This window comes from Narcine bancroftii, chromosome 5 (genome assembly GCF_036971445.1).
Source record: "Narcine bancroftii isolate sNarBan1 chromosome 5, sNarBan1.hap1, whole genome shotgun sequence".
NCBI classification, from domain to species: domain Eukaryota; kingdom Metazoa; phylum Chordata; class Chondrichthyes; order Torpediniformes; family Narcinidae; genus Narcine; species Narcine bancroftii.
The window spans coordinates 119,201,123-119,214,309 of NC_091473.1; the positions used below are offsets into that span (position 1 = coordinate 119,201,123).

The 13,187-nt window shown below is 42.0% G+C and overlaps 2 protein-coding genes across 8 annotated transcripts in view; both read right to left on the reverse strand.

Moving 5' to 3' along the window:
- LOC138763910 (small ribosomal subunit protein eS8) overlaps positions 1–13,187 on the reverse strand; it is a 215,569-nt gene that overhangs the window by 18,857 nt on the left and 183,525 nt on the right. The gene's annotated exons all lie outside the window — the stretch shown is intronic.
- Positions 1–13,187, reverse strand: part of LOC138763908 (kinesin-like protein KIF2A) — a 95,447-nt gene that overhangs the window by 1,369 nt on the left and 80,891 nt on the right. For all 7 annotated transcript variants that reach the window (XM_069938882.1, XM_069938880.1, XM_069938886.1 and 4 more), the window contains 2 exons: positions 9,350–9,445; positions 59–194 (listed from right to left, as the gene is read on the reverse strand). In XM_069938882.1, the coding sequence (XP_069794983.1) occupies positions 59–194; positions 9,350–9,445 (232 nt within the window). The remainder of the gene's footprint in view (positions 1–58; positions 195–9,349; positions 9,446–13,187) is intronic.

Consider the following 13,187-nt stretch of genomic DNA (forward strand, 5'->3'; position numbering starts at 1 on the left):
ACATATTCAAATCAACTTTCCTTCATTCAATACAAGAATATAAATTTGAAAACTGTACTGTCAAATTCTTGAAATGTTTCCATCCTCTCATCAATGTACGATTGTAATATATTTGTGTAGTTTTCAATATTATAGTCAGGTAGTTGAGTCATCTTCAAGAGTTTATTATCTTCATTACTCCACTGTTGTAATTTCTGATGAAAAAGAAAAATTATGCCACATGAAACTGCCCCTGTTCATCAAGTGTCTGACCTTCCTTCTTGTGTTATCATGGAAAAAGAATAATAAACAAGCATTCCTACATTTGACACAACTTAAGTTGGACTACATTGCTACCCTATCCAGCTCAACTGATTTTTTGCAAAGTACTCAGGAATTTCTTCCATTCATTGGTTTGCTTTGCTAGATCCCTTGAGGAGGGATATGGGTAGATTATGCAAAACATTCACAATTCACAGAGAGTTAGTTAGGGATCAAGTTAAAGGTGTCCAATTTTAAAAGGGATTTATGTGACAGAATTACAGGACTTGGGACCAGTTGTTAAGATCAAAAAAGGATAAGTGATACGGGTAATGAGAGTAAAAATGATCACGATTGATATGTATGCGGGTAAAGAGGTATAAGAGTGAATAGAGACAATGAGCATACATGAATGTATCTGTACTTAGAGGAAAATATAGATAGTATAGACAAGAATTAATAAGGGAAGGTAATGGAATAGAGAGAATAAGGAGGGAATTAAAAGAGTGACCTTTGTGACATATGAAAAGTGAAATCTTTTCTGGGGGAGGCGGGGTGGGGGGAAATAGCAGTCACTGCAAAATCAGTTGACGCTTGCGAGTGGATTCGCAAATCCAAATGGAGAGGGGAGATGTGGTTGTCCGACAAGGGATAAAGGACAACTCAGGAGGTGAAGGGGAGATTGGGGATAAATAAGATAGAAATAGGAGAATAAGGAAAATGTTGGATGTTGTAGGAATGTTGTCTTATAAAGAGTTGAAAATAAGAAAACAGAAATGGAAAAGGAGGAAAGGTAATGATGGAAAAACGGAAAGAGAAGATAAACAAAATATAAAAGGGCTACGCTGAACTATATGTCTTTAAATATTAATGGAATACATAACCAAATTAAAAGGAAGAAACTACCAAATTTAAATGAATAAATGTATTCCATTAGAAAAAATAACATATTGGTTAAGAAATAATATTGAAATATTCGAACAAGTATAGGAGCTTTACATTAAATACAATAGCGAAAACCTACCGGGGACAAACATTACCTAAGTTGATGGAAGGAGAAGGAAAGAAAAGAATGGACTCAGTAGAATTTCTGGTGTAATTTTGTTGAATGACAACATTGTCTGACTGGCTTAATGCAACCTAGATTGTATACCTAAAATGGATGAGAGGGGGGGGGGGTGGGGGGGTGGTTTGGGAGGAAAGGGGGGGGGGTTTGGGAGGAAAGGGGGGGGGAGAAAAAGTCACTGTATATGTGTGAAAAAGAAATAGTGTATATCATGGCTAATGTGATTTATGGTGTGAAAAATAAAAAAATTTTAAAAAAAAAGGATAAGTGATTACTTCATTGTCTGATGTCTTTGGAACCAACTACAAATGTTCTGTTACATATTGAACTCCAAGGGGAAAAAAAATATTTGGTGGTGAAGTGTTGTCAACCACATCTTATTCAATCACTCCAAAAGATAAAGCTGTCATACACTTCTTACAATACGAACTCAAAATTTTCCAGGAAATCAGGATGCATGCATTTACTTAGTACCATTGCCAAAAAAAATCAACAAATTGTATCGATGTTCTGACAGATAAAATTCAACTTCCAGTTTCATTCCAAAACTAAAACCAAGGCAGTAATATTCCAAGGTTTGTGAACAGTAGAATTATTGAGTGTTCAGTAATTGAATGTAATTGATTTTATTAGCAAAGCACAGCAGACGGTTCTATCAATGTTTAGTAGAGTTGAGGAAGGAAGGGGTTAAAAGCCAGTGAGAGCTGCCAGATTTTGCAGCATTCTAGTAAGGCGGGCAAGGAAGTTCAAAAGGATCAATTAGGACCATGACTAACTATAGGAATTTACTCTGAACCAAAAAAACGAGCAGGTCTGATAAGAGGCTGTCAATCTTATGTAGTAACCAAATGTGTATGTGAGAAGCAATTGCATTGGGTAAGAATGTATTGTGTAAACTTTTGATTGGGCCAAATGTATCCCGACCCATGTGTAAACTGAACAAAAGCAAGTTGTGAAACATGAGGTCAGTCTCTGCCAGCCTTTATAGAGAGAGCATCTTTGTGAGGCCTTTGCAGATAGCTCAACTCTGCAGCATAAAATAGTCTGACCGGGTCGAAAGTTTGGGTATCGTCATTTAGTGAGGTCCACCGAACGAACCGTTCGGTAAGAGAGGGCAGGGGGAGAAGGTAAGAGAGGGCAGGGGGAGAAGGTAAGAGAGGGCAGGGGGAGAAGGTAAGAGAGGGCAGGGGGAGAAGGTAAGAGAGGGCAGGGGGAGAAGGTAAGAGAGGGCAGGGGGAGAAGGTAAGAGAGGGCAGGGGGAGAAGGTAAGAGAGGGCAGGGGGAGAAGGTAAGAGAGGGCAGGGGGAGAAGGTAAGAGAGGGCAGGGGGAGAAGGTAAGAGGGCAGGGGGAGAAGGTAAGAGGGCAGGGGGAGAAGGTAAGAGAGGACAGGGGGAGAAGGTAAGAGAGGGCAGGGGGAGAAGGTAAGAGAGGGCAGGGGGAGAAGGTAAGAGAGGGCAGGGGGAGAAGGTAAGAGAGGGCAGGGGGAGAAGGTAAGAGAGGGCAGGGGGAGAAGGTAAGAGAGGACAGGGGGAGAAGGTAAGAGAGGGCAGGGGGAGAAGGTAAGAGAGGGCAGGGGGAGAAGGTAAGAGAGGGCAGGGGGAGAAGGTAAGAGAGGGCAGGGGGAGAAGGTAAGAGAGGGCAGGGGAAGAAGGTAAGAGAGGGCAGGGGGAGAAGGTAAGAGAGGGCGGGGGAGAAGGTAAGAGAGGGCAGGGGAGAAGGTAAGAGAGGGCAGGGGGAGAAGGTAAGAGAGGGCAGGGGAGAAGGTAAGAGAGGGCAGGGGAGAAGGTAAGAGAGGGCAGGGGGAGAAGGTAAGAGAGGGCAGGGGGAGAAAGCAAGAGAGGGCAGGGGGAGAAGGTAAGAGAGGGCAGGAGAAGGTAAGAGAGGGCAGGAGGAGAAGGTAAGAGAGGGCAGGAGGAGAAGGTAAGAGAGGGCAGGAGGAGAAGGTAAGAGAGGGCAGGAGGAGAAGGTAAGAGAGGGCAGGAGGAGAAGGTAAGAGAGGGCAGGAGGAGAAGGTAAGAGAGGGCAGGAGGAGAAGGTAAGAGAGGGCAGGAGGAGAAGGTAAGAGAGGGCAGGGGGAAGCATAGGCCAAAAGGTCATAATTGGACATGGATAGCAGGAGAGGAGACTAAAGGTGAGATTGATCAGGGGAGGGAGCAGCTGTATGATATGAGACCTGGAAGGAAGGAGGCAGAGAGAAAGGGAAGGAGAGAGAGAGCTAGATGAAAGAAAAAATAGAGATAAGGAAAGGGGAATCTAAGGGTGCCCAGATGGAATGAGGCATTGTTCCTCTAATTTGCGGGTGGTCTCAGTCTGGCAGTGCGCAAGACTGTGGACAGACATGGGAATGGGGTACAGAATTGAAATGGGTTGGGATTGCAAGATCGTTATTATTGTGGCAGAAAGAGCCAGGTTGCTAAACGAAGTGATCTCTCTGTCTGCGATGTAGAGGAGACTACAATGGGAGCACTGGATGCTGTAGATGACCCCTGTCAATTCACAAGCTTCACTTTGAAGGACCATTTGGGACCTGAGGAGTTGGTGTCAAGGGGGTGATTGGTGAGAAGGGAGGAGTGGACAAGGGAGTAATCCTTAGGAAGGTAGAGGAAAGATGTGTCTGGTGATGGGATTTCTGTCAAAGTTTAGCAGGTGATTTGTATTTTAACTTACACACTTTGCTTAAAATATTAAATATTCAAGCATTTCAAGTTTCAGCTTGTCACATTATACTTAATGCAGTAAGAAGGGTTCTTTTGTGAGCAGCCATGTGAATAACAATTTACAGAATACAAAGTTACAATGAAAAGCTACAATAATGTTACATCTAAACCAGAGAACTGCAAGGCTCCAGTGCTCTGGTTATTACAGAAATGTGGCTCCTGGACACCATTCCAGACTTGGTAATCCAGCTGGATGGCCTTATTTCCTTCAGGGCAGCGAGAGATGCTACTGCTTTGGCAAGACTGAAGGAGGGGGACTGTGCATTTACATCAACAAAAACTGGTGCTCTAATGTATGTTAATAAACACCTTCTGTTCTGCAGAGATGAGTACCTCTTGGTGAAATGCAGACCCTTCTAACTGGCCAGGGAATTCTCAGCCCCATTGATTGCAGCAGTCTACATTCGGGCTTCTGTTAATGAGGGTGAAGTCATGAAGAAGCTTTTACTGTGCCATCTGTGAATCCCAGTTGTCCCCATACTCTGCCATGATTGTTGCTGGCGACTTCAATCATACCACCAGAGGAGAGAACACCCAAGACCAAGGGTTCCCAACCTTTCTGTTCCTCTGTATCCCTTGGGCATTTTTATATGTTCCCGTGAACCCCTAAAAATGAAGGATAAAAAAAACGACATTGTGCAATCTGACTGCAGATTACAGCACTATGTATTGTACAGTAGTGGTTATTCTCTCAGACCCAATGTACTCCCTGAAAAGTGCAAATGTACCACTGGGGGTACATGTACCCCAGGTTGGGAACCCCTGCCCTAGACCAATGTCACTGGTGGATACAAGTCTGCACCTCACCCCCCACCTTGATTACTCAGATCACATATCCATCCTGCTAACCCCAGTGTGCAGACCGCTAACAAAGCAAACTACCGGTAGGTCAGTTCACAGGGAGATCAGAATGTGGCTGGGTATGGGGGTGGGGGTGGGTGGGTGCCACAGCAGCGCTGCAGGATTGCTTTGAGAATGAAGCCATTTCAGGGAGGAGGCAGCCACCTACAATGGTCATGTGGACATAGAGGAGTACTCAAGCTCTGTGACTGGCTTCATCAGCAAGTGCATTGAGGATGTCACAGATCAAATGCTTCACAACCAGAGCTACCCAGAAACCTTGTGATGCTGCCTTCAGGACGGGATAGGATGCCACTAAGATCAGACAGGGCTCAACTCTCCTGTGCAATCTGGAAGGCAAAGCAGGGGTACCCACAGAAGATCCATAGACAGCTCTGACACTGGCAACTCGAGGTGCATGTGGCAAGGGATCAAGATTATAATGAATCACAAGACAACTTTGCAAGTCAAAGACAATGATGCCTCCCTTCCTACCAGACTGAACATCAATGCACGGTTTCAGAAGAACAGGCTGACAGTGCTCTGTTTGCCCCTGAAAAACTGGTCTTCTGCATAGCTGCAGCTGAGGTGAGGAGAACCCTACCCAAGGTGAACCCACACAAGGCAGCGGGACCAGAGAACATACCTCGTCAGGTACTGAAGGATTGCGCAGACTAATTGACGGAGTCTTCAAAGACATCTTCAACACCTCACTGCAGCAGTTCATTGTTACAGCAGGGTTCAAGACTGCCTCCAACATCCCAGTGCCCAAGAGGATGACAAAAACAGGCCTCAATGACTACTGCCCTGTTACCACTGCTTTGAGACAAGGGAATAGAGCTGTTTCAGGGACATAGCCATCTTCAGTGATCTTGTAAACAGGAGTACACGAGTACAGAGACTGGCTACATCAGCAAAGTGCATTGAGGACGTCACAGATCAAATGCTTCACAACCAGGGCAAACCAGAAACCATGGTTGGATGCAGAAGTCCAGGCACTTCTCAGAGTTTGTGATGCAGCCTTCAGGACAGGGGATAGGATGGCACTAATATCAGCCACGGCTTAACTCTCCTGTCCAATCTGGGCATAAAAACTCCTTCATGACATATATCCATATAACAATTACAGCATAGAAACAGACCGGTTCGGCCCTTTTGGTCCATGCCAAACACCTTCTCCCACCTAGTCCCATTTACCCTGCGCCCAGCCCATTATGTTCCATACCTCTCTTGTCCACATACTATCCAACTTTTCCTTAAATATTAAAATTGAACCCGCATGTATGACTTTGGCCGGAAGCTCATTCCACACTCCCCTCATGTTTCCCCTAAACTTTTTCCCCTTGAATCTCAATCCATGTCTCCTTGTTCGAATCTCCTCCACTCTCAATGGAAAAAGCCTATCTACATTGACTCTTGTAGTGAATGTCTGCCAAGCTGCTTGTCTCCCCTCTGGCGAGCCTTGCTGTACTAACATTGGCTGTGCATTTTCTCTACTGTTAAGGACACTCCCCTTAGATAAAACTGTATGTGCACCTATTGTCTTTCATTATTGTACCATGAGTTTCTGCTAATAAAAGCCGTGATTATTGTTCGACCACATCGTCTTTGTCTACTTCATCAACTGGCACTTCCCTGGATCGTAGAAGATGAGGGGTGATTTGATAGAAGTATTTAAAGTTATGAGGGGGACAGATAAAGTCCTAACCTGTTTAACCTTTCCCTGTAACTCAAATCCTGAAACCCAGGCAACATTCTTGCAAGGCATCGGTCAGGCCAAATTTAGAAGAGTGTGTGCAGTTTTGGTCGCCAAATTATTGGAAGGGTATCAACAAAATAGGGAGAGTGAAGAGATTCTTCCAATAATTTGGCGACCAAAACTGCACACACTCTTCCAAATTTGGCCTGACCGATGCCTTATACAACTTAAATATGACATCCCAACTCCTGTACTCAATATTCTGATTTATGAGGGCCAACATACCAAAAGGTTTCTTCATCACCCTATCTACATGCCACTCCACTTGAAGGGAATTATGTACCAGAATTCCTAAATCCCTTTGCTCTACTGCATTCCTCAATTGTCGACCATTTAACATGTATAACCTTTGCTGATGAGTCCGACCAAAATGTAGCACCTCACATTTATCAGTATTAAACTCCATCTGCCATCTTTCAGCCCATTTTTCTAACCTATATCCCAGTGAAAGCTTTGATAACCTTCTTCACTGTCCACCACACCACTAATCCAATTTAACACCCTTTCATCTTGATCATTAATATACATGACAAATAACAATGGACCCAGTACCAATCCCTGAGGCACTCCACTAGTCACTGGTCTCCAATATGACAAACAATTTTCCACCACTACTCTCTGGCATCTCCCATCCAACCATAGTTGAATCCATTCCACTACTTCAACATTAATACCCAATTATTGAACCCTACTAACTAACCTCTAAAGTGGAACCTTATCAAAGGCCTTACTAAAGTCCACCTTCTTAGAAGCCCCCTTGAAAAACTCTATTGGATTTGTTAAACATGACTTACCATGTACAAAACCATGTTGACTACTTCTAATCAATCCCTGTCTATCCAAATAATTGTATATACCATCTCTAAGAACACTCTCCATTAATTTACCTACCATCAACGTTAGATTCACAGGCCTAAATTACCAGGCTTACTTTTAGAGCCTTTTTTAGAAAGTGGAACAACACGAGCTACCCTCCAATCCTCCGGCAACTCCCCGTGGCAAATGACATTTTAAATATTTCTGTCAGAGCCCCCACTATGTGTACACTAACCTCCCTCAGGGTCCTGTCAGGACCCAGAGGTTTATCCACCATTATTCTCTTTAAAAGAGTCATACTACCTCCTCATTAATCTGTATATTTTCCATGACCTCACTACCAGTTTTCCTTACTTCACCTGACTCAATATTTTTTTCCTTAGTTAATACTGAAGACAAAAAAAAAATTAAAATTTCTCACATCTCTGACTCCTCACATTCCCTCCCCCTCGGATTCTCAAGGGGTCAGATTTTATCCCTCACTATTCTTTTACTTTCAATGTACCTATAGAAACCCTTTGGGTTTATTTTTACCTTGCCTGCCAAAGCAGCCTCATATCTCCTTTTAGTCTTTCTAATTTTTTTTTTGCACTATGCACCTCATATATTCCCTGCTGTCTATACCTATTGTAAACGTCCCTCTTCCTTCAAACCAAATTTCCAATATCCCTTGAAAACCAAGGCTCCTTGTATTTTCTAACCTTTCCTTCAATTCTCAGTGACAAAGCAACTCGATAATCTCAAAATTTCCCCTTTGAATATCCTCCATTTATCTGTTGCACCCTTCCCAGAAAATAAATTATCCCAATCCACACCATCTAAATCCTTTCACATCTCCTCAAAATTAGCCTTATTCCAATCAAGAACCTTATGCCCAGACCTATCCTTCTCCATAATTAACCAAAAACTAATAGTATTATGATCATTAGACCCAAAGTGTTCCCCAGCACAAACATCTGTAAATTGACTTATTTTGTTCCCTAATAGGAGATCCAATATTGCCCCCTCTCTAGTTGATTCCTCTATGTATTGATTTAGAAAATTTTCATGAACACATTTGACAAACTTCAACCCATCTAGCCCTTTCACCCTCATTAGCAGAAGGCAGAATGTAGACGACTGCAATCAGCATTGCTGAGAATTCCCTTGGCAGTTTGAGTACCTCCTGATGAAATAGACTCTTCTATCTATGCAGAGGTATTTATAACAGAGACATTAGTGCACCAGTTTTTGTTGATGTAAATGCACTCCCCCTCCTCTAGTCCTGCCAAAGCAGCAGCGTCCCTGTCTGCCCTAAAGGAGCAAGGCCATCTAGCTGGATTGCCAAGTCGGGAATGGTGTCCTGGACAGTTAAGGGCTCATTGACTACCTACCTCCACCATTATGAAATGCTTTGAACATATGGTGATGGACTGGATCAAAGCACATCTCCTAGAGATGCTGAACTCATTTCAATTCATCTATACAGGAAACAGTTCCACAGACGATGCTATAGCCTTGTCCCTTCACTCCATCCTGACCATCTGGAGAATGAGGCCTCATAATCCAGGCTGCTCTTTATTGACATAAGCTTGGTGTTTAATATGATCATTTCCCAAAAGGGTGGTGGAGAAGCTGTCCTTGCTGGGACTCAACACCCCTCTCTGTTACTGGATCCTGAACTGCCTAATGGAAAGACCACAGTCTGTTCAGGTTGCTAGCAGAACGTCGATCTCTGTCACGTTGAGCAAAGGAGCTCCAACAAGAATAGGTCAGATATCCTTGTACTTCGAATTGCAGCCGCCTTGATCTTGATCTTAATCAGCTAAAATATTAGGAGTCAAACTTGGGATCCCACTGGTGTAAATGACAGTTATCTGGAAAACAGCCACTGGGAGGTAATAAATGAGTTATATTATGACTTCGCTTACCTGTTGAATTTCTCGATGTTCATCCACCACCTGTTCTTCCAGTTCAAGAATTCTTGAAACATCCAGATGCAAGTCAGAAATCTTTGATGGCGCCTCCTTAAAATGAAAGTTCATACATAATCAAACTTTTAAGTCCAATTTTAAAATGTCATGTTTCAGCAGATAAATGTCAATACCATTTAACCAAATAGCACTGAAATTTCCATAATTTCCAAAGAAACAACATTTGTCTGGTAGTTGATTTATTTAATTTATTAATGGCACATCTACAAATATGACCAGAAGATTATACAGTTGAATGCAGAACAGGACCTGACATTAGATATTCCAGTTTTTGCCCATTATCCAACATACATCCAAGTAACTGATCCACCCTACTGCCGTTTTCTTCTATCAACAATCAATTATATGGAAAAAATAAGTTTACAATTTGACTATGGAGGCAAATGAAGAACTGAAAATTGCTGCATTCTTGATTATGTGCAGAGGGAAGTTAAAGGTTTGTATTTATTAGACAAATAGAAATTTGTTGGAAATAACTTGATATAACATTGGTCTACAGATTGAACAGTCTTGCATGGCTTCCATTTTGTATTGTTAGCGTCTCACATACGATAAACAATCCCCAATAATTATCCAGCCTAGAGATATCAAGGAAAGCAATGGAAAAATATTTTTGCAATAAAGTGATTATTTTACACATTACCTATCAAATAAAGCATGGAATAAAAATCAGAAAAGGGGAGAAAAACAAAGATGTATACATCAATGGCTCCATCATGGAGGGCACAAAGTTCCTTGGTGTGCATATAACAGATGACTTATCCTGCATGCACAACATCTCATTATTTAGGAAGTCTACACTTCCTAAGGAGATGGGGGGGTGGGGGGGGGGGGAGGGTGGGCAAATCTTCTGGCCACACCATAACAACTTAAAAAAAAAAACAGGAGCACTATCAAGAGTGTCTTGTCTGGCTGCATCATTGTGTGGTATGGTAGCTGTAAAGCATCAGACCAGAAGTCAATATAGATGATCATTAAAATGGCTGAAGATTACTTGGGTTTCCCCTTCCTCTTGACGACATTCACTGGGAGAGGGACTTAATTAGGACTCAAAGAATTATTGAGGATCCCAATGTCCATCACACAGGATCTTTGACCTGCTACCATTGGGAAGAAGGTAGAAGATATCAAAATTAGGACTGCCATGCTAGGAAATAGCTTCTTCCCACAGGTTGTGAGGTATTCTGCAACCATGGGTCTCGTATAAAAGGATTGCATTTTTGTCATTAGCTATTTTAGGTAAGGTGGGAAGGAAGAAAATAAAGATTTAAACTGAAATTGACAAAGTAGTTGCATCTGAGAATTGTACCCTTGGTATTTTGCTTTAGATACTGTCCTTAATTAAGAAATAATTTGTAATCAGGGCTGTTTCAGATATACAAAGTAGTGGCAATTTGATTTTTTTAAAATTTTCCCCATCTGCCTATTTTAAATGAATAAAATTACCAGCAAATTCTGTTATAGGTGTACACACATCTTTACTGGTCTCTAACACATTTATTGTGGCTCATTTGTTGCACCCATTTCCCAGAACACCTCCACCTTTCAGTTTAATCCAGTCTTGTTTAGAAAATAGAAGCAATTTAAAAGGCCCATGATTTAACCCGTTTCTCTTTCTACTGTTTCCAGCATTTTCTTAATTTCTCTCCTACCTAAAGTTTCCAAGATCTAGATTTTTAAAAAAATGTTGAGTTTTTGTACCATTGAATTATGAAATTGTTATTTAAAAACTCATCTGGTCCACTATTGTCTTTCAGGGAAAGAAATACCATTCTTGCTCATTTTGGCACATCTATTACTCCATACTTGCAGCAATGTGGTCAACTCTTGGATTAATTTCTGAAACTATACTAATATCTTACAAGACTATGAATGCTGTACTTAAAAAAAACAGCAGGTAGGTCCAATTAGCATTTAATATTGTCCTCTCAAAGATTTGGGGTCTGGTGTTGAAAGTAAGCTCTGTCCCACAGACAACTCCCCAAGATAGTCATGTGAACAGAATCACACTTCAGACAATATGGCAGACTCTTCTACTGCAATTCTTGAATGCATATAGAATGGCCTGTGATATATCAACACAGATGTTATTTTTTGTGTAACCTAGAGTGCAACAACCTCCAAAATTGGCAAGTCCACCCACATGACTATTATCCATAGCAGATTAAAAATTCTGTGCAAATAAATAAATAAACAAACACACAAACACGTAGACAGTTTCGTGATCCATACCCCTACCCTAAGTATCATGCAACTTCCGCTCCGCCAGTGATGTAGACAGGATGTCCCCAAGGCCCATGATAAAAAGCCCACAAAAGTCTCTAGGGATAAAGAAGGAGAACCTCACCCTAAAGCGCCACCTTGAAAACTATACTTCCCCCACTGACGCCATTACCCCCCCAAAAGCCAAAGTTGTACCATGCTGTACCTTCTTTCCACTCTCCAAGCTCCCAGAGAACCATAGATAGGATAAAACTGACATTTCATAATAAAATTAATGACCCTCAAACAAAAAAATAAAACTTTACTATGTCTTTAAATGTCTGATTTACACCAGTCTTTTCACAGTTGACTTTCTTGTTTTGTTCTTTTTCATAACTGTCGAACAAACTCTTCCACCTTCTCCTTCGTTTTTAAGTATCTTCTGTTACCTTCAGAGACTTCCACTCTCAACGTTGCTGGGTATAACATCGTGGTTTTAAAGTTCTTTTCACGGAGTTGCCTCTTGAGCAGGTTGAATTCTCCTCTTTTCTGAATTACCACATTGCTGAAGACCATAATCTCTACATTGTCCCATTTTATGGGAGAATGAGAGTTCCGTGTATTCTCATAAGCAGCTCTCAGGATCGACTCTCTGTCCTTGAAGCTCACCAAAACAGGTCGAGGGAGGGCTTCACCCATTATCCTCGGTCCCAGCGTTCGATGAGCACGTTCAGTATGCACTCGATCGCCAAGTTCCTCGACGCAAAGGAATTGATGGATCCAAGTCTCTCTGCCCTCTGCACCTTCTCTCTGGCCAACTACTCGCACCTTGTTCCTCCGATTGAGGTTCTCCATGTGATCCAGAAGCTGCTTATCTGTGACCCATTGTTCAGCTTGTTTTTAAAAAAAAATTCTTGATTTGCTTATCATGTTTACCAAGCTCTCTCTCTGTGCCATCCATTCTTTCAGTTAAGTCATTAATGGCATCACCTACCTCTCTCACTGAAGTGGTAAGCTCTTTAATGGCAATCTCCACATTTGTAAATTGTTGTCCCAGACCTTCAAATTCTTGCCACAGTGTTTCCAGGTCCACCGTTCATTGGGATTAGGAATCTCCACCCGTATTGTCTGTTGAAGCGACTGGCGAACATGGAGTTTTTTTTTCCATTGCAGATTTTGGTTCCCCCCCACCCTTCAGTGTGATCTTCCAGTCATCCTTCAGTCGTTTTCTTCAGAAGATATATCCACATTTTTGCAGTCAAAAAATTCTATCAAAACCACTTTTTGGTCATCTTCTAAAGAATTTTATCAGAGAAGCCTGTCTGCTCAGCCATGCCCTCCATTAAATAAGGTTTCTTGAGCTAGATTTTAATGCTCCCTCTCACCTCTATCGCAAGTATGAATAGTAATTTGATTTTTCATTGAACACTAAAGTTGGAATTTTAAAAATGTTGAGTTGATGTGGATTTTAAACACTGCCCTGAATAAAATCTGAAGCAGCCCTGAGAATTGGGGAAAGACAAGAAACTAATTAGCCTAACCCGAGATGCATCCAAACTACCTGGCACTGTAA